The 20,616-nt window shown below is 30.0% G+C and overlaps 3 protein-coding genes across 31 annotated transcripts in view; 2 read left to right on the top strand and 1 right to left on the bottom strand.

Moving 5' to 3' along the window:
• LOC108001569 (trichohyalin) overlaps window positions 1-3,831 on the top strand; it is a 109,364-nt gene extending 105,533 nt beyond the window's left edge. For 20 of the 27 annotated variants that reach the window (XM_062087229.1, XM_062087220.1, XM_062087235.1 and 17 more), the window contains 7 exons: window positions 339-395; window positions 572-894; window positions 1,406-1,649; window positions 1,747-1,949; window positions 2,028-2,200; window positions 2,341-2,505; window positions 2,778-3,831. In XM_062087229.1, coding sequence (XP_061943213.1) covers window positions 339-395; window positions 572-894; window positions 1,406-1,649; window positions 1,747-1,949; window positions 2,028-2,200; window positions 2,341-2,505; window positions 2,778-2,800 — 1,188 coding nt within the window. In that variant the 3' untranslated portion in view covers window positions 2,801-3,831. The remainder of the gene's footprint in view (window positions 1-338; window positions 396-571; window positions 895-1,405; window positions 1,650-1,746; window positions 1,950-2,027; window positions 2,201-2,340; window positions 2,506-2,777) is intronic. The other 7 variants (XM_062087232.1, XM_062087224.1, XM_062087237.1 and 4 more) reach the window with 1 other exon arrangement.
• A 224-nt stretch (window positions 3,832-4,055) lies between these two features.
• Window positions 4,056-14,066, top strand: LOC108001578 (fibroblast growth factor 1). 3 transcript variants are annotated; one of them, XM_062087238.1, is made up of 9 exons: window positions 4,056-4,216; window positions 4,291-4,777; window positions 5,392-5,675; window positions 5,970-6,660; window positions 7,006-7,813; window positions 9,289-9,539; window positions 13,061-13,248; window positions 13,329-13,432; window positions 13,615-14,066. In XM_062087238.1, exons 6-9 carry the CDS (start codon window positions 9,322-9,324, stop codon window positions 13,801-13,803), a joined length of 699 nt encoding a protein of 232 aa, XP_061943222.1. In that variant the 5' UTR covers window positions 4,056-4,216; window positions 4,291-4,777; window positions 5,392-5,675; window positions 5,970-6,660; window positions 7,006-7,813; window positions 9,289-9,321; the 3' UTR covers window positions 13,804-14,066. The 3 variants fall into 3 exon arrangements, with proteins under 3 accessions (XP_061943222.1, XP_061943223.1, XP_016918124.1); XM_062087239.1 differs by having other exon boundaries at window positions 4,063-4,777; window positions 6,128-6,660; XM_017062635.3 differs by having other exon boundaries at window positions 4,063-5,675; window positions 6,128-6,660.
• Window positions 14,051-16,939, bottom strand: LOC108001579 (short coiled-coil protein B). The gene is made up of 4 exons (XM_017062636.2): window positions 16,159-16,939; window positions 15,567-15,686; window positions 15,403-15,489; window positions 14,051-15,317 (listed from the first exon to the last, which is right to left on the bottom strand). The coding sequence occupies exons 1-4, from the start codon at window positions 16,229-16,231 to the stop codon at window positions 15,175-15,177; spliced, it is 423 nt and encodes a 140-aa protein (XP_016918125.1). The 5' UTR covers window positions 16,232-16,939; the 3' UTR covers window positions 14,051-15,174.
• Window positions 16,940-20,616: the final 3,677 nt, after the last annotated feature.

Below are 20,616 nucleotides of genomic sequence, written 5' to 3'. Positions count from 1 at the left end.
TTTTCAATTTCTTTTTTGTTTATTATCCCTTTTTTGAGGGATTATGTGGGTGCGGATGCTTTGGAGTATTGTTCACTTGGAGTGAGATGTATAATTTGGTTTATGGTATAAGAGATTTGAATTTTTTTCTTTTTTTTTTTTTTGATTTTCAAGACAAGCAAACGAATTTTATTATTTATTATTATTGCGAAAAATATGTCAATCTATTTCTTATTTTAAAAATTCATTTTAAAATCTTCTCGTCGAAAAATAAATGCTAACTATTCTTCTAATACTGCATGCTGTAAATTAAATATATCGCACTGTTAATCGGGTGAATCGTTGATAATTATTCGCAGAACACGTCATACGTTGGTGCTGGTACGAACGATGAAGAAGACGAGTTTGCTTACGGGGTAAGGGAACGTTTACCATTTTCTCTCGATGCTTGTTTCTAACAAAGACGAGGCAACCTGGCAAAATTATACATTTTATTTTCCAAGCTTTAATAAAAAAAATAAAGATAAAAATAAAAACATGTATACGTTTTTTAAAATGAATAAAATATAATCAATTTTTTCCTTTGGAACAGGAAGTACTCAGAGTGAAAAGGGAACTGCTGCAGTTGCAGCAGGAAGAGTTGAAACGTCAACGAAACAATTTGGCGTATCGCGAACAAGAACAGCTTAAATTGGCAGAACAATTGCAAGAGCAATGGAAATCCTTGCAAGATGTTGCGCACAGCTCCGCGAATAATATCCAACAATTCAAGAACCAACCACCTGTAAATTATAGATCATCTATGCCGAATCTTCAGCTTCAAGACGTGCAAAGAAGAAGACCTCCACCTCCACCTATACCACCAGCTAAACCATTGCGTTTGATCGAGCAGAGACAAAGAGATGTAACCATCAGGTAAGAATCATGCCATATATATTTATCCACCATGTCGCATTCTGTTAATTTCAATGGTAGGCATTGAATTACGTAGTACAGATGCAATGTTATGCAGCCCACGAAATTGCAATAGCGCATTGTTATGTCAGCGTTTAAACAGATCGCGAGTAACAGGAAATGTAAATTAGAGACGGAATGGTACCACTAATCGTGTCACTTAATTTCCTGTTAAAACTTTCCGCTTTGTTGCGTCTGATGTAATCTTCTGGGCGACATACTGTTTGCAGTTTCTGATTACGGGGACAGTCATTGGTAATCTTTGAACACTCGATATAACAATTGCACCACGATTTTCCTTTTTTAAATGAATAAGCAATAATTGCAGTGGTAATAATTCGATATTACAATAATATTTTGAAAACGTGTGGTTAAAAATTGTGCAAGAATTTTTCCAATTAAGCAAAATTTTAAATAACGGAAAGCAACGATGAAAATGTTTAACAAATGAATAATTTTATAAAATTTACAGGAGCAGCAGGATTCCTTCGGCTGATTCGATTCCTCAGCAAATGGATACACCTTTGAGACACAGTGCATCAGTTACGACTTTATCGAGCCATGCTGGACAACAGATGAGCAAGCAAACGTTGCAGGCGCTCAGTGCAGTTCCTCGGCCACGAATCGTTCAAAGCGATCAATGGGTTCAACGGAGGAAGAGCGACGTGCCACGAGGAGCTCACGATCTGAATTATCACCATCATTGGCTCATTCAGGTAAATATCTTAAAATTCAATAATTGTGTCAAATCATTCTTCGTATGTGTTCTTTAAAAAATTATGCCTCGTGTCTTATTGATATTATGATGTACAGGAAGCGGAACAGAGAAGGATCAACGAAAAGAATCAGCGATCACCAGGGCGAAAACCTCAAATGCACATAACAGGAACGTCGGTTCCTTATGTGACTGCTCCTACAAGGACAGACAGTAAACCATTACCTGATTCTATCATACAGACTCTTACACAGAGAGTGCAGAACAGAGCGCAAGAAAAGCCTCTTCCACCTAGAAGAAGGTTAATATACAAAAAAAAATTTGTATCTGAAATGAAAGCATCAAAACGAATAAGTAAATATCCCACTTAATTTTACAGATTGGAGCATAGTACTAGCCAGGAACATCTGTCCGCGTTGCAACATCAATCGCAGCAACATGTTATGCAACCACAGAAACCTCAACAATCACCGCCGATGAATAATGAGAACCAGGAGAAAATGTTAAGCGTTAGCGGGAAAAAGAAATGCTCCCATTGTGGAGATGAATTAGGTATGTAAAATATCTTTTAATAAAACAATGATTTATGTTGAAATTTTGTGAAATGAATATTTCACGTTTATTTAAATTCTCGTTATTTTTTTACTTCTGTTCAAAAAAATAAAATAATGATTAATTTTATTAATCGCCAGGTCGAGGTGCCGCGATGATTATCGAGAGTCTACGATTGTTCTATCATATGGAATGTTTCAAATGCTGTGTGTGTCACGTTCGACTTGGTGATGGATTAATGGGAACAGACGTACGCGTTAGAAATCAAAAATTACACTGCCATAACTGCTACTCCAGTGACGACGGTATCCGCATTTAGCTTACACTATTTATACGTATGATTATAATTAGGTAAACGTCAATAATTTCTCGACAATTTTCCATCTTTCATAAATTTTTTTAAGTGTCTAATTGTTTTCAGAGCAATATTGGTAAAAGAAGAGAAAAAAATTTATAAATTTACAGATCATACATTTTAAAATTAAGAAAAAAAAGATAAATTCAATGAAATTTTTCTTAATAATTTTATTTACATTTTGTTATCTCTTATCTAACAATTAAAATTCTAATGTTTCAGGTGTCAAATTCAGTTGCGTGTGAAACCAAAATGGGGAAGTGGCTAATGGGACCACATTGACTAACTTGAATATAGCATCTCTCGGCTATATTTTATAAGTTATAGTTGACCAATTAGCTACCGGTGACACGCGACCGTGACACTAAATCCCCCTCTTTTCTGTATATAAAACTGACAAATGGTACAACCGAGAATGGACGTAATAGTCCTTATTTTGCATAAGATTATTCCTTCGTACGCTTTAATTTAAAAATCAAGATATTTTTCTCAAGTAACGCCGATATATTTTCAATCGACTAACCGTAGAACGTACAGAGAGCAATATGTAAATAAACGTGTATTTATGTAATTAGCATAATGATAGGAAAAATTCAATGAAATGAAAAATCGCAAGAAAACAGTTGTTTCTATCGACCATTGATAAAAAAATAACGTCGAATTTCCATAAGCTCTGAGAAATATCGACGAACGATTCACATGTATATTTTTGTAATATAGTTATCCCGTGCTATTTATGAGAAAAATTCCTCTGATGTGACGGCTATAATAACGAATCCTTTTTCTTTTCTTCACATTTCTAATTCCCTTGTTACATTTGTGTCTTTTCTTTAATTTTTTTTCTTGTTCTTCCTTTCTCTTTATTTCTTTGTTCGTCTAAATATTTACAAATCAGTAAATGATTTCAATCAAATTAAATAACATCTCTATATTTCAAGAGCGATCGTTTAGATTCTAGTTGATTATTACGGTAGTACAATCATTAACTGTAGCTGCATAACGAGATGCAAATTACAAAGCTCGAGTTTTGTGTTCTTTTCTTTCCTTTTTTTTTTCTATCGAATTAATGAAAAAAATAAATATTAGATGCGTTCAAGATTCGATGACGACGACTTTCATTGCCCCCACGGATTAATGATAATAGTCGTCTTTGCGCAACCGTCGTATCGCATCGAATACGCATATTTGTTATTGTGAAATATTGTATGATATGTGTCTCATGTTAACTGCAAACATGTAATTTTATATTATCAAGAATAAATGTTTATTATAGTGATTGTGATGTTTATATTTTGCCTCAATTTCCTATTACTATGATGTTATAATGTTGAAAAATCCATAAATTAATTATATGGTTATTTAATCTGTCTGATTGTGAGGAACGAAGGGGATCTTTTTTCGTGGTAAAAACTCGATGATAGCTATATTTAGCAGCTTTGATGTGCGTAAATGTGAGCAGAGAGAGAGAATCTTACTAAGCAGATAAAAAGAGTTTGATGACGTCGAAGGTTGTTGAGAAGCCAAAGATCGTGAAGTCTAAGCTTAAAGCGATACGTTCGAAGAATTTTATCAACGATTTTCTTTAGTTATTTTTATCGCAAGTACTATAATGAAGATAAACAAAAATTATAATAAATATCAAAGAATTCATTCATATATCAGTAAGTTCCTTTTATTTATAACAAAAATTCATTTATAAATTAAATATTACATAAACATTTAAGAATTATTTCAGTAAAAATCTCGATTCATAAGTATTGGCGTCTAAAAATATAAATTCTACAAAAACAGCCTCAAGGACCAGCATACTTTTCACAAACTTTCACAGAACTTTCACATTAGAAAACACGCCAAACTTCATCGATAGCATCGGAATCCGTGAGAATTAGACGATCGGGACGTAGATTAGTAAACCGCAAACAAATAGAGCATAATGCATCCCACTTCAATGGAAGCAATTAATTCTAGGTCGCGTTGCGTATCAAGGTGAAAAACCGGCGTTGAAGGGAGACGAATCCGTGGAACTGCGTTGCAACTCGTCACGGAGAATTGAATTACTCAGTTACCTCTCGACAAGCTTTATCAGTTTCAGTAATTCGAGCAACGTTCCCTCTATTAATAGACGGGCGTGTGCGCGTCATGGGGGATGAATCGCGTTTTCACGACTTTAATAAATCATACGTCATGTTTCGAGTCGTGTTACTGGACAATTCGGATTGAAGGTTTGTCGTTTTCAATATTTGATCAACCGATTTGATTTTATGGGATTTGAGAATATTAGAATACAAGAATAGAAGTGAGATGATTCTAGAAATTGAATATAATGAAATGAAATTTGAATTATTACGATGATTTATAAATTCATCTTATTAAGAAAAAGAAATATCTAAGATCTAGGCTAATAAGAGGATTAATTTAAACAAATATTATTTACTTTATGAATGGGAAAATTTGTTTGCATAAATAGGTAATTTATATTTATAATCTATGCATTGGAATACATATGCAAATTAGAAAGTTAATTTTCCTAAGTAAATATTGGAATTAAAATGCAAATAATTAATTTAAATACATATCGTTTGTAACAATAAATTTGTATTCCTGTGTACTTTTCATAGATAAACGAATAAATTGATTTCTTCCCGTATTCTTCCAATGCCGTTATAAAATACACATGTTCATCTTCACTTCGTTACACACGAACAATACGAATTTCGAATTGGAGCGTAGCATCTCAAACCACCTATATCGAGCATAAAATTATAAACTCTTTGAATAGATAATCGATTCGATATGATATTCGCACGCGACCATAAATCAGTCAATTTCTTTCCAGTAACCCACAAACCATCTTTCGACCCTCGACAATACGAGGATTGTCCTTAATTTTCGCAAAATTATGATTTGCGCCGTTTCTTTCTTTCTTCTCCGAACAAAATAAACGAACAACAGCACGCGAAGTTTCGATTAGGGAATAGGAGAAATACCATGAAATTTCCTATGTAATTTTCGACTTTGTCAGAGAAATTCCAAACGACCATCTGTTTCTCCAACAATACTCTGTTACTAGAATGATTCTGTTTGGCACGAGATTAATCAACCTGTCCAATCATTTAATCGGTAAGTTAAATTTAAGTACTCTCTATTAATAGACGCGCACCTGTGTATGTACCATTACGTCAAACAGTGATTGAATGATCAGGAACAAAATTACTAAAATATCGAAACTTTTTTGAACTTTTGGATAACATTTCGTGAATTGGGTTGTAATCGATAGAATTATTAATTGCTCGATACATTATTGTGTTAATTTAACTAATGAGTTTTTAAATCTATTTCTTGCTTTTCCTAAATTTTTTTATTTTTGTAAAATATGAATTATTATTAATTGTTTGTTGTTCTCTATTTTTTTAGTGTAATGAAAATTGAAGAAGAGAGACAAATATAGAATTGCAAAATCTTAATAACGTATCATTTTTACATATATATATATACATATATCATACATATATCATTATAGAAATCATATATATATATTTCAGATATGTATACATTAGATTCTAAAATATCAGTTACAGATGAGAAACGATTCTAAGAATGCACATGCAGATTCATGGTTCCACGTGACGCATTAATCAAGAGGACGTAACTATTAGAAAGAGCAAGAGTTGCAAGAATTAGAATTGTTGAATAAACATTCCTGCAAATTCTTTCCTTCAGAAAGAAAAATTTGCATTAAGATTTTTTTAAAAAGCATAGCGATTCAATCAGATTTGAATGATTAGCAACTAATGTTTCTCCATAATTATATTCAATTTCCAGAGGAAAAAGCGTGAAACTTCGTGCATCACGACTGGTAATTCAGGATCGACCGGAAACGAACAATGCGAAAGTATCGAGCACACAGAATAACGATACTTTCATCGAGTCTACGCACCACTCTTGAACTTTGGTCATCGATAATCCAGTTTGAACTTTTTAAGGAAGAGTAATGGCGGTCGTCTATATATATTACATTAACCACAACCGTTGTTACATATCAAAGAACCACGGACATGTCCCATAGTGGTTGACGATGGAGACCAGACTTGGTCACATTATAAAGGTAACGTTATCTAGCTATAAGATGCACACGAGATGGAGCAAACATTAATTTTGCATTCCATGTATTCATGGACAATATCCAACAAATTACTTTTTCCCCTTATCATTCTCTCATTGTTCGATAGTTAGTACGTTCGCATATATTAATTACCAATGTAAATTACCTCCTCATTCATTGCATCATTATCACAATTGTTATAAATTCATTTGTATATAGTAGAATATACGATTAGAAAAAAATTGTAAAAAAATCTTCATGAAAGTATCAAGATATGCAATAATAATATAAAAATATTTAAACAGATTTAAACTATATCTCAAATAAAACTTCTGATTTCTTTTTCAGCTCAAAATCGCAAGAAAATCTATCCACTGTTATAGTTTAACATATATTTCCAGTAACAATAATACTTTCCCTCGAAGATATCCGATCTTCCGCATTAAATCAACAGTCCAATAGTAACGGCTAGAAAATTTAAAACCTGTTTCACTTAAAAAATGTTATATTCGGTTACTCAGTAATTAACTAAAGTGCCGTATCACATATACGCAACATCGAGCGTGAAAGGGTTGAAAGACCACCTTGACGTTCCACATATGAAATCTCGAAACGTCTCTACTCGACTGGCATCATTACCCGGACGAGTGGCGTCGCCGTCTCGTTTACAGAATTCCGCGAGTCCGCGCGCGCGCTGACAAAAGATCTTTCGTTTCGTCGAGTTCTCGCGTTTCGCCTCCCGTGTACCCGTTTTTAATTTAGTCTACCTCGAATTGCTGACCACCGCTGACTACGCCGTCTAACCAATAGGCCGGCGTCATATCCAGTATTATCCAACGTGTAGCCACGACGTGTAGCCGGAGCCGGCTCAGTCGTGTGATAAACGCGGAGGCACCTGGGTAGGCTCTGGCGCGTCTGCACATCCGTCGACCGCCGGTGAATCGTCCTCGAACAATGGATCCGTGTACCCCGTGAAACGGAACCGCGGACAGCTGATCAATTGACCGTGTTGTTGTTTAACCATAGTGTTTCGAAAACTATTGTGTCGATCGATCGTCCTGTTTTTATTTCCTTAGAATAGTGTTTCCTGATCACCGTGAGATCCAGTGGAAATTGGAATATCGGATATTTGGTACCATCCAGGAAGTTGAGAAAGGTGAGCACACTCGTTGTTTTTTTGTCTGAATCGTTGGAGTGAGTTTGAAGAGTGTTTGGGAAGTAGGATTTTTTTTTTAGATCTTCGTTTGAAACGATTGTGTAATTGTGAAATTTGAGATAGGGAATATTATTATTTTTTAGATTTTTTTCGAGTAATTTTTATTTTAAGTGATTTTATGACCTAGGATGAGTTAGGTAATTTGAATTCCTTGCGTAATTGCGAGGGTTTTTTGTGAGTAAGAATAAGAATCGCTTAGAAGAATCTCTGCGTTTTTCAGTAGTGTTCAGTAGTTCAGTAATTTTTCCAAGAAATAGAATTTACTTGATATATTTGTTTTGATTAATTATCGTTAAAATAATGCTTTGTGTTAAAAAAAAAAAAATAAGAATTTGAAATTTTTATCTTATCTTCAATGATTTTTCCCATGTTCCAATGTTATTGTATATTCCTGAAATAGAATTTGTTTTTAAACTTCTTTGAGTAATATCAAGATGTTTTTTAAAAAATGTGAAACTTTTTTGAATTATTTTATGTAAGTGTTGCAAAGTTGGAAAGTGAATTTTTTATTTAGAGAAAGGCGCGTGATTTCAAGATTCCAGATAATGAGCGAAAAATATATTATTAATATTTTTCGATTCGAAAAATATTTTACAATCATCGATTTCACAAATTTGATAAATTAGATTATATTTTCTTTTTTCAAGAACACAAAGTGAATAGATATCAATATTAAATAGATTTCTATTTTTAAATTTATTTCCATGTAATAGTTTATATTGCATGGAAAAAAATTTTAAAATTCATGATATTATATCGATCAGTGCACAAGACGTAGTATTATTTCTTTATCACTATAATTAAACATTAACAGACCGGAACCACCGTTAGTTTTCTATTTATTACACGAGAAATAGTTTTTTACAATATAGCAAACATAAAAAATTCAATATAATACAAATAAACTTTTTATAGTTTTATTTTTATTTATTGATATTATGTAATATTGATTTCAACAAAGTATTAAATAAATTGAAAACTGTATTTGCATTGCTTCATTTATTCGATTCCAACAATACAATTATATCTTGCTGTTAGTAGGTATGCATTACGTAAAATCTCGATTACTTTTTTATTATCCACGTTTGTTTTTTATATCGAATTGTTTTTATAGACCGCTTATTTCTGAATCATACATTTAATTCCGTATAAGTTCTGATTTTATTTTTTCGCTCTTTTTCTACACAAAATTTATAAAATTTGATTTCAAATTTAAAATTTAAAATCTAGATAAATTAAATATTCTATAATCTTTCAAAAATAATTTAGAATCATGCACTTCTATTATAGATTTTGTAACTTTTATATCGATATAGGATACAATATCAAATTTTCTGATTTGAATTTCAAATTCAAATTGGAGAAAATTCAGCGAGAAACTATTCACTACTGATTAATATTTATTTTAAATCAAGGTATCAACTTGGTGGAAGAATTATCATAAAAGAATGAGTCTTCGTTGGATTCACGAGAACTTGGAGGCACCGACATGCGACGAAGAATGCAGCGACATCGATGACAGTTGTAGCGACGATAGCTACGATTCCGATCTATCGATCGGCGAGGAGAAAGGGCCGGGTAGCGAAAAGGAGATCAATGGGGATCGTAGGAGGAAAAGGGAGACCAGGAGGCATCCGACCACTACAGTGAAGTTCGATGAGAACGGGTATTTTGCCGATAATTACGAGCTGTCGATAGCCGAGAATAAGATCGAATCTTCGTTACGTTGTTCGGGCATTAATCGAGTTACGATTCGATGGTAAAGTTTAATTGATAAGTTGGCATTTAAAAAAAAAGAAAGAATTTTCTAATTAAAATTCTATCTGATATTTAAATTGCTGGAAATTAACTTGTTGCTCCACGGGAAATCTGGTGGCATCTAATAATTAATTACGCCAAGGATAGAACGTATTGAGATTTAGCTATTCTCCGTCCGTATTCTCTGTGAGTTTAAACCATTTTCATTTGTGAATAAGATTCAATTTTGCTTCGTTGTTTATTTTCAATTCAATCGCGTATGTATTGTATTTAAAGAATTTTTTAAATTAATGAATATTTTCATTTTTGAATATCTTATATTACAATGTCAGATAATTGAATTATTCGCCTTTGAGAGTGCGAATACATTTGAGAGTAAAACTTTTTACGAGTTGCTCTCGAGAATCATTTTAATTATTGGATATTATTACTTTCACGAATAACTCACTGTGAAAGCCTTATTCTCAAATTTTCATATTCTTAAGAATAATATCATAAAGTATTTCTGGTTTAAGAAATTGACGCAAGAACAAAGCGAATCCATTGTTTAACAAAATTGTTTTTTTTTATTTTGTGTATATTTGATTAGTTTAAGAATTAGACATATCCAATGTATTTGAAACAATTTTTGAATCTTATGTGATCTTTGAGAGAAAAAACCTATTATCAAGGTTATAATGATCTGATTGGAAAAGGAGGTAAAGATAAAATCTATTAATTCAACGTATGTTAAAATGAATATTTTAAACAATATTCTGCTCATAAGATAAAAAAGTTGTTTAATTATCCGTTCGATTAATCCCCGGTTAACGATCTATAAATTAAAACGTCACGAAGATTGATAAATTTAAAGCGACTTTACGACGGTGTACGAGGCAGAAAATAAATCTAGTTAGATGATCGATGAACTCGTTACGGTTCCTTGTGCAACACCTCCGTCCAACGTCTCCGTGCTTTTGTTTATCATATAATAATTATCCTTTAACCATTCGTTTCTCTTTTAAAAAACTTGAAAGCTTTGTCCATTGACCCTTTTACTCATATGACATACATTGATTAATTTCACCTTCGAGATTCGATAGGAGCGTAGGGGACTGTATGAATAATAGAAAATTTAAAACTGTTCTTGCGGTACGCTAGATAGAGAATTAATTCAAGTGATTAATGAACGTTTATTGCAGGAGCACGTTAGAGGGAAATTACGTCTGCGAAGTTATTGTTCGGTTCGCTCACGTAGAGACTCACAGTATTCTATTCTTCTGCCAATATCTAAAATTCGTATGGCGTTTCTCAGATCTTCGTGTCAATGTGGATAATCAAGCGGATCAGAATCGCGTTTGATCGCGATTCAATCAGTTTTGATAGTTTCACTAAGAAAGAATCTCAAGTAAACGTATTTGAAAGTGCATTTGTTCAAAAAATGTTTTTATCTTTGTGTTTTCGTTTTCGATAAAACATGATGTTTTTCGATAAACATGAAGTTTCACTAAATGTTTTTCTCAAAATTCTCGGACAGAACTTGTAAGTGAACGATAAAATATGATAGCGTATTATTTCCCTCGACGTGCTGTCATATTTCATTCAATTCTCTTTGCAGCATGGAAAGACAAAAGTAATATAGAAAAGAATCGTACTTCTTTCACAGACAAATATTTCAAGATGTCAAGATGTTTTCCTTGTAAAATTCACTAAGTTCAAAAGTAAAGTAAATCAATTTTATTTTCCAAAATAATCCAACGATAATAATACAATAATAATATATAATATTCCACGTGATTTTTACGTGATGTTTTGTTTGAAAAAAAGACGCAAAACGACACCTTGAAATTAGAAAATTAACGAAGAGCTCCATCAGCTACCCCACGCAACGATATGGGATATGCATTCATTGATCACTTGATTCGATTAACTTTCTGCTCTATATTGTTGCAGGGTCACTAGGAGTAGGTACGGTTCGCGTTATATTATTACCGGCATTCGAGCACCGTGGCAACCGACGAGGCTGCAATTCCGCGCGAATTGCATTAAAGTACGCACGCACGACGTGTAACACAAAATTAGGATCGACGTTTATGACCGTGTATGCTCGAGTTTCAACAAATAGATCGTAGCACGTTCAACGTGTAATTAACGGGGGCGTATTTGCGCAATGTCAAGACGTAATCATTTTTAAGGTCGGTGAATTTCAAACGGGAATATACTGTTTTATAGAGAAAAATCTTTGCCTTGTGTTTGGTCTTGATCGCAGTTCGATGTCAAAATATATGCAGGATTTTGAAACTTTTTATTCGAAAGGGATTAATTACTGCAAATAAAATAATTAATATACTCATTTAAAAATGGAAATTTTTGCGAATAAATATTAATAAAATCAGTATTCACGACACAGCATGTCCTTTACGATGAATATTACTTAATTTTCGTGAAATTTTGTTGTATCTAACGAGGATGATCACATTATTCATTATATTTTTTTCATGTTATACAGGCAGCAATATAATCAAAATATTTCTTTTTAAACATCCATAGAGATCGGTTAAAATCTTAGAGAAATATTGTTACTTGCTTATAATTTGTTTTGATAAATTTTCAATTATTTTGAATAGTGGTAGAACGTAAAAATAATCAAATTTCATGTTTCAGATTAAAAGGTGTTGAAGATATGAAAGATATTTGGATCAAGAAAGGATATAATACAATATAATTCGATATTTTCCAATTTTAAAAATTATATCAACCTTCCAGTCCACATAAAGTGCTCTCCCTTGAATTCAAGAAAATTATTAATTATTAATGTACTTTTTACATCCCGATTGATTGATATCATTAAGCTGATTATCGTTGGTTGATGCGCACCGCTTGTCGAATAAAGTCTGTTGGCATTGCGTTTCTTCCCCTCGAGCATCTGTTTAAAATTAACAGGGTTGGAAAACGGTGTAACGAAGCACGCTTCATTCACGAAGCTTGCTGACCTGAAAAGTCGATCGGCCCATTTTTCCAAACGTAATGATATGTTATAAATAGCACGCCTCCTGTCACTTCGTATCAGATTCATGTTCTACTACACCGTACCCTGTCTTCGCCACCATTGTTTGGTCAACAACAATATTCTATTCGTTTAAATATAAATTCATCATTGTGAAAATGAAAATTTTTTAAAATTCTTTTATCGAAAAAATTAAAAGTACGAATAAACAAATCGAGTTCTTCGTTCTTTTTAAAATAATATACATCATTTTTTTTTAAAGAGAGAAAGAGAGAGAAATTTAAATGTCATGTAATGTTTGAATTGTCATGTAATAGTTTAAAAAGTTTCTCTCTTTAAGAGAATTGTTAAAATTAAGTTTATATTTATGGACTTGGTATTTAGACGTTTATAGACGCCAGGTGCGTGTTTGAAGACTCTAAATATTGAATTCTCTCTTACAGAACTTCGCATTACATCACGTCGGAATCGGTTAAACGCTCGCCTTGCGTAATATGGGATCCTAGGAAACCGGCACAAAATCCTGTGTACAATTGTTTGGTAATCAAATTGTTCTGTCGAACCGGATATCATCTCGGTGTGTCGGAGTCCGGTCGTGTTCGAGGCTTGAGTGCTACGAATGAACCACATGGTAATATTAACGGGAAATATTGAATATATTGAAGTATTTAAATTTAAATTTTTTTAAAAAGAATCGTATTTAATTTGCAGCTTTGCTTCATATTATACCAGTGACGTTTGGAGTGGTACGAATACAAAATATCGAGACTAGTCTTTATCTGGCTTTCAACAAGAAAGGTCGTTTGTATGGAGAGGTAAGGCAAATAATGTAAAATTTCTATATAAATATGTATTTTAATAATGAAATTTATACGTTCATTATCCTTTGATTTCTAATAATCATTTGTATTTGAATAAAATGTGAATAAAAAAATTTTCTTTCGTGTCGTTTAACAATGAATATTCATATATGTTAATTTTTTCTTTTTTTTTCTAGTTAAATGGAAATAAAGATAATACTGAATGGGAACAATGGAACGTTGGTTCTTACGATGCTTTTCGATCGCGAAAGTATGCGAATTACGGATGGTGGATAGGAATAAAGAAGAATGGTCGTGCGAAACCAGGACCAAGAACTAGTTGGGGCCAAAAGTCGATACAATTTTTAGCTATACGACAAGAATAATTTCTATGAATATTTTATATATATTTACAATAAATTATATAGAGATGATTATTTGAATTCTTGACGAAAGAAAATAAAAAAAATAAAAATTTAAATAAAATAAATTATAGTCAAACGACAAATCAAACGTATAATACGAATTAATATAAAACTTTGTAATAAATGTAATTTTTTACTAACAACGAAAATCAAATATTCTCGATAGGAAAAATATACAAATTCGTTACATTCTATGAGAAATAAATAATTGTTTTCCAATAGAATATAATGTTTATTATAACACTGTGTTACTCAACAATGGATTGTGCATTCTGCTTGTGCCCTTCAACTGAAACTTCAAGTTGCAGTTTTAAAATTGCAATACATTTCTTCTTTTTTTTTTTTATCAATTATAATCGTTGATCGATCATGCTGCAGGCAAAGTGTCAATAGAGTTTTTAATTAGTCAGTTAAACGAATTAATTGAAATAATTAATTGAAAGTTTACACTATGCTTGCAGCATTTATATCGTAATTTATATAGAACGGTAATATACGTCGTAATATATTATATAATTATATGTAATATATTTATATGTAATTGTATATATATATATATAATTATTTCTTATCTCTTTTGTACATCTACATACATTGCATACACGTATATCGAAACTCTTAAGCGAAAGCTTCAATCAAAAAATGTTGATGTTTGATTAAATATCGTAATTACAAACATTTATTACCCTTGTTTCTTATTTATAAATACGTCAAAAAACGATAATTAACAACAAATATGATTTAATTTGGAAATTGGAAACAAATCATACATCCGTAAATATCAAGAAAACGATAATTATGAATCTTAACAAGTATTATTTTATATTTTAATATCATGTAAGTCGTATATTTTATTCTTTATAGAACTTTATATTAAATTATAACTGAAATTCTTTATACGCGACATTAATTGCATAAATACAAAATGGAATTCTTTGGCAAATAAATAACAATCATAAGCGTTTTATAAGTAAAAAGCATTTGCAGTGACTAAGAAATAAAAATTAAACAATGATTTTTTCACACATATTTGAATCGTAAAGTTGAATGAATTCGAATATGTGTTTCAAAAGAAATATGTGCAAATCTTTTTTTTAAATAAACATGAAAAGTACGTACACAGATTAATGAAATATATAAATACAAAATAAGCACGATATATTAAACGAGATTTTGAGATTTTTTATATCTATAATAATTTTATTCTTTTCTCGTTAAATAAAGTAATTAAAATCGAAAATATGTACGTACTATTCATTCAAGGATTAAAGATCACATTATTTTAAGATTTCTATTTCATCAATATCTATCATCTAATATAACAACGTGAATTCACTTTTTTTTAGTATTGGGACTTGTAGATTGAAAAACACTTGATGCAGACATTAAATTTTCAATGTATTGGCTTAGTACTTGATTTTCGCTTCTCAACTTCAAGTTTTCTTCCTTTACGCTGTCTACTCTTTGAGATAAATCTAAGAAATAAAAAAGTATTTTAAATAAAATATTTTATAAATAAAATATAATAATTGTATTAATATAATTTAGAAATATATTCACCATCTAATGTATTTTGAAGTTCAAGCACTTGAGCAATTAATCTTGCTTTCTCTTCTTGTTCATCTGGGCTGATATCAGGATCTAAACCTATGATTATAGAATATTAAAGATATAAAATACTTTAATTCTTTTGTGAAATTATAAAATTAAAACTTTCAACTTACTATTAGGACTACAACTTCCATTTGTGAATGTAGATGGTATAGAATCCATGCTATGTCCACTACCAAGTGCATCTGATATGTGACAACTATTATCCAGAACTTCTTCCTCAGGTATTATCACTATATATATAATAATTTATTAATATTCATAAGAGTCATATATTTTAAACAAAATTCCAAACAAAAATCTTCAAGAAATCATTTATAATATATGAAATTATTTATAAGAAATAAAAATTCTTAAATATTTTTCAAATAATTCTTTATTTTCTATATCCAAAAATTAAAAAAACATTAAAAAAATATTCATTACGATTTATTGATAGAGTTAATTACATTAATCTCAAATATATTAATGTAATAAAAAACATAAACAAAACATGTAATATATCACAAATACATTCATTTTTTTTTACTAAAATCAGTTTTTCACTAAAATTATGATTTAATTAATACAGAAGAAATTCTATCTAAAGCAAGTATTAAATATTTCTCAGAAAAGTAAGAAATATCTAAGAATAGGTTATAACGAAATATGCGATACTGAAATTATGAAAAGTAGGTCAGAGACGTGGTACACAAGCTTTCCTACCTTGTGGATCATCGTCTGCCAATGGTATGCTGTTCATATCATCTAGAAGCTTGTCTGTCACCGACGTGGACATTTTGACGCGTAGATCCTTTACGAGAGAAATAACACTTCAAGAGAAACCTGCGCGCAAGTACGACGTTTGACCCTTGAAATTTATCGATTTTTACGAGAAATTCACACGAAACTATTGCTACGTATATAAGAAAAATACGAAATATGATTGTTATACAATAAATATCAGCATAATGAAAAATTAATAAGGAAAATTCTTAAAATTAGATTTCGTTTATTTGATAATTCAACGTTTCTTTGATAGTATTCGCCATTTGCTTTGTTGCTGACACCTAAAGATATACAAATTTACTATCGTCTGTGATATTGTGGAAATTTTAATTATTTTGATTTAATATGATTTGAATAATAGAAGTTATGAAAATAATAAAAAAATATAATTTTTAAGTTCCTAATTATATGCAGAATTAAATCGATTAAACATTAATTAAAAATTTTCTTAGATTTTTCTTTTATAGAATTAAATTTATATAATATTTTTATAAATATTAATAAAATCAAAATATTCAATAAATATTTTATATGATGTTTCTTTCATATGAAATAAAATTTGAATATGAAGTTAATAAATTTAAAAAATTATTAAATTATATAAGTCAAATATATAAGTCAAATATTCCAAATATACTTATGTATATGGAATTAGAACGTTATAATTTAAAAAAAAATTATTAAACTATATCGATGTTTCTATACTTTATCTGTAATCAAACGCCATTATAGATAGACAAGGAAAAGAAATAATAAGATAAGGACAGAGATAGAGTAAAAATTGTGAAATCAGCGCCATCTTCAGAGTGCCGCAAATGAAACACGGTATATAAGGACAAAAAATAAAAGAAAAGAGATAGATATAGAATAAGAATTAACTATCAATGTCATCTCTCAACTATTAAAGGAAACTAGTAGTTCTATGGTAAAAAAGAATAAAAATTGACTATCAGCGTCATCTCTTCAAACTTCTGGAAGTTTGTTAATGAAGAAATGTTTTCAAAAATTAAGAGATGGCGACAATAGTCGGTTGTCGTTCTTTTTTATCATTGAACAACTAGTTTTCTTTAATATTAAAGAGATGGCAATGAAAGTTAATTCTTACTATATGTCTATCTTTTTTCTTTTATTTTCTGTCTTTGCAACTGTGTTTCATTTGACTCTGAAGATGACATTAAATCACAATTTCTACTCTGTTTCTATTCTTCCCATACTATTTCATCTCCTTGCCTATTCAAAATTTGATACTTAATCAAAAATAAAGAGATATTCTGATAATGATAATTAAACATATTTTTATTTTAACGTTGTTATTCTTTTAGAGATTTGTAACATTTCTTTTAATAATTTAATCACAATAATATAAATTATAATATTTGGATATTTATTTTTGTACACTTTTATCATAAAAACAGTCATTCTTACTGTATAATTTTTAAACTTTTTAAATAATTTATAAATAAATTGAGTACTATATTTTTATTATTTGAAATATCTCATTTGTTTTAAATATGGGGATATAATCGATTGCATAATATAATATATTATGGGTATTTCAATTTTCAGACATATTCAGATTTATTTTTGAAAATATTAAAAAATGTTTCAAATAAAAGTTAAATAGTTTCAAAAAGAATATTATATAATTATTTTTCTCTCCAAATAAGAAACAAAAACAGTATGAAAGTTGATTTATTTTATTTAAATAGAATTATCTATTTTTTAATGTATAAGTAAAAACAGCATGCTATCTTATATAAAAAAACTAATAAACTATGTATAGCCAAAATTTATTATTTAAGAAATAATCAATTATATTTAATTATCTATAATAATTTCTTCGAGATATATGATTATATATTTTTTTTTTATTAAAGATATTATATCGCTTGATACATAAAAAAATTTATCCAGTGTCCGTAGAGTGGACGGTACGGAAGTCCATTTATGAAGTCCGGGATTCTCCAGTATGTAAGCTGGAATCATTGTAACAACTTTAATGGCTGGAAGTTTCATAGTGCTCCTCAGTTTTATCAAAAAAGGTCGTGGGACCGCTATCGACAGGGGTGGGGGCCCGTGTCGAAGCAATAGCAGTCCGAGGAGGCGATGCCGGTGTGGCCCCGGCGTCGCTAGTAGTATAATTTGAGGTGCATTTTAATTCGTATCACACACAGGAAGCACCGGAAATATTCGATAAAAATTCCTGGTGCTTCCTAGAGCTGCCAAAATAGGCCACCGTGGGGGTTTTAGCCGGTAAGAGTCCGGCACTATCCCGGCCTTCCCCCCCAGGGAGGCCGGGATGTCCTATGAGGATTTCCCCCACGTAAAAAAAAAAAAAAAAAAAAAATGCATTAAAGATACAAAATCTTATTTTAAAAAATAAGATATTCATCTATAAAATTCATCTATAAAAAGTTGAGGGCATTTGAATTGCTCTTTCAAAAGCACTCAACTTTTGTTCAATTTTTATTGCATTTTTTAATATTAAGAAAAACGACATATTTAACAGAAAAAATTAATACGGAAAATTCGTGAATAAATAAAACTTTTGATCGAAAATTAGATTTTGTATTAGGAGAACATAATATGATAGGAGATTGTTCGGGAAATTATTCAACGTCAATAACTTTTTTATAAGTTCACCTATAAAAAAACTCTTCTGAAACTATTCAATTTTTATTCAAAGCATTTTCTAATATTATTAAAAACAAATATGGAAAAGGTAAGTACAGAAAACGGGTAAATACATAAAATTTTATAATTAGATATAAATAAACTATTAAAAAAGATTTATTTCACAAAATATGGCCGATTAAAAAGGTAAGTATTAGGTAAGTACAAGGTAAGTATTTCAAATTTTATAATTAGATATAAGAAAACTGTTGAAGAAAAGATTTACTTCAAAAAATATGGCAAATTAAAAAGGTAAGTAAAGGTAAGTATAAGGTAAGTAAATTACATTTTGAAATGTTTTTCTGCCACTTTTTTAAAAAATATATTTCTCTAATAAAGAAACTTAAAATTCAAACGAAATTTTCGAAATTTTAAAGCCCTAGCGTCAAAATTTCGGTTTGTTTACAAACATTGGCGTGTTTATTTACATTTTCAATGTTTATTTACATTCTCGATTTGTTTATTTACATTCTCAATGTTTATTTACAAAAATTTTCGAAATTTTAAAGCCCCAGTATCAAAATTTCGGTTTGTTTACAAACATTGGCGTGTTTATTTACATTTTCAATGTTTATTTACATTCTCGGTTTGTTTATTTACATTCTCAATGTTTATTTACAAAAATTTTCGAAATTTTAAAGCCCTAGCGTCAAAATTTCGGTTTGTTTACAAACATTGGCATGTTTATTTACATTTTCAATGTTTATTTACATTCTCGGTTTGTTTATTTACATTTTCAATGTTTATTTACAAAAATTTTCGAAATTTTCAAGCCCTAGCATCAAAATTTCGGTTTGTTTACAAACATTGGCGTGTTTATTTACATTTTCAATGTTTATTTACATTCTCGGTTTGTTTATTTACATTTTCAATGTTTATTTACAAAAATTTTCGAAATTTTCAAGCCCCAGCGTTAAAATTTCGGTTTGTTTACAAACATTGGCGTGTTTATTTACATTTTCAATGTTTATTTACATTCTCGGTTTGTTTATTTACATTTTCAATGTTTATTTACAAAAATTTTCGAAATTTTAAAGCCCTAGCGTCAAAATTTCGGTTTGTTTACAAATATTGGCGTGTTTATTTACATTTTCAATGTTTATTTACATTCTCGGTTTGTTTATTTACATTTTGGTTTGTTTGTTTATATTTAAATGTTTATTTACAAAAATTTCGAAATTTTCGAAATTTTAAAAATCTAGCTTTAAAATTGATCTGTTTATTTACATTTTCAATGTTTATTTATATTTTCGGTTTGTTTATTTACATTTTCGAAAATTTTCAAAAATTACTTGTAAAATACTTACCTCTACTTACCTTTATTACTTACCTGTCTTTCTGCTATTTTTTATTTTTTTGTGTTTTTCAACAGTTTTCTTAATTCTAAAGGGTTAAGGAATATGGATAATAGGAATTTAGGAACACAGGAATATTCAGGAAAGAACATGGATATAGGAACATAGGAATATATTAAAGATTAAGAAATATGGATAATAAAAGGATAGGAACATAGGAATATACATTATTAAGAAACATAGATAATCAGAATATAGGAACACAGGAACAAAAAGAAGGAACATGAATAATAGGAGTATAGGAACATAGGAATATTCAAGAATAAGGAATATGGATAATATAAAAATATAGGAAAACAGGAATATTCAGAATTAAGGAATATTGATAATATAAGAATATAGGAAGACAGGAATATTCAGGATTAAG

Source organism: Apis cerana, linkage group LG1 (genome assembly GCF_029169275.1).
Source record: "Apis cerana isolate GH-2021 linkage group LG1, AcerK_1.0, whole genome shotgun sequence".
Lineage (NCBI taxonomy): Eukaryota > Metazoa > Arthropoda > Insecta > Hymenoptera > Apidae > Apis > Apis cerana.
The sequence above is the reverse complement of the archived record's forward strand: the minus strand, read 5'-3'. Positions and strand labels throughout refer to the sequence as shown.

Excerpts from the sequence above, each read along its gene's own strand:
- LOC108001579 (XM_017062636.2), bottom strand. The coding sequence starts at position 16,231 with ATGTCCACGTCGGTGACAGACAAGCTTCTAGATGATATGAACAGCATA. Across the intron at positions 15,687-16,158 it reads GGCAGACGATGATCCACAAG|TGATAATACCTGAGGAAGAA; the intron begins GTAGGAAAGCTT and ends TTATATATATAG. Across the intron at positions 15,318-15,402 it reads ACTTCAAAATACATTAGATG|ATTTATCTCAAAGAGTAGAC; the intron begins GTGAATATATTT and ends TTTATTTCTTAG.
- LOC108001578 (XM_062087238.1), top strand. The coding sequence starts at position 9,322 with ATGAGTCTTCGTTGGATTCACGAGAACTTGGAGGCACCGACATGCGAC. Across the intron at positions 9,540-13,060 it reads GTGAAGTTCGATGAGAACGG|AACTTCGCATTACATCACGT; the intron begins GTATTTTGCCGA and ends TCTCTCTTACAG. Across the intron at positions 13,433-13,614 it reads AAGGTCGTTTGTATGGAGAG|TTAAATGGAAATAAAGATAA; the intron begins GTAAGGCAAATA and ends TTTTTTTTCTAG.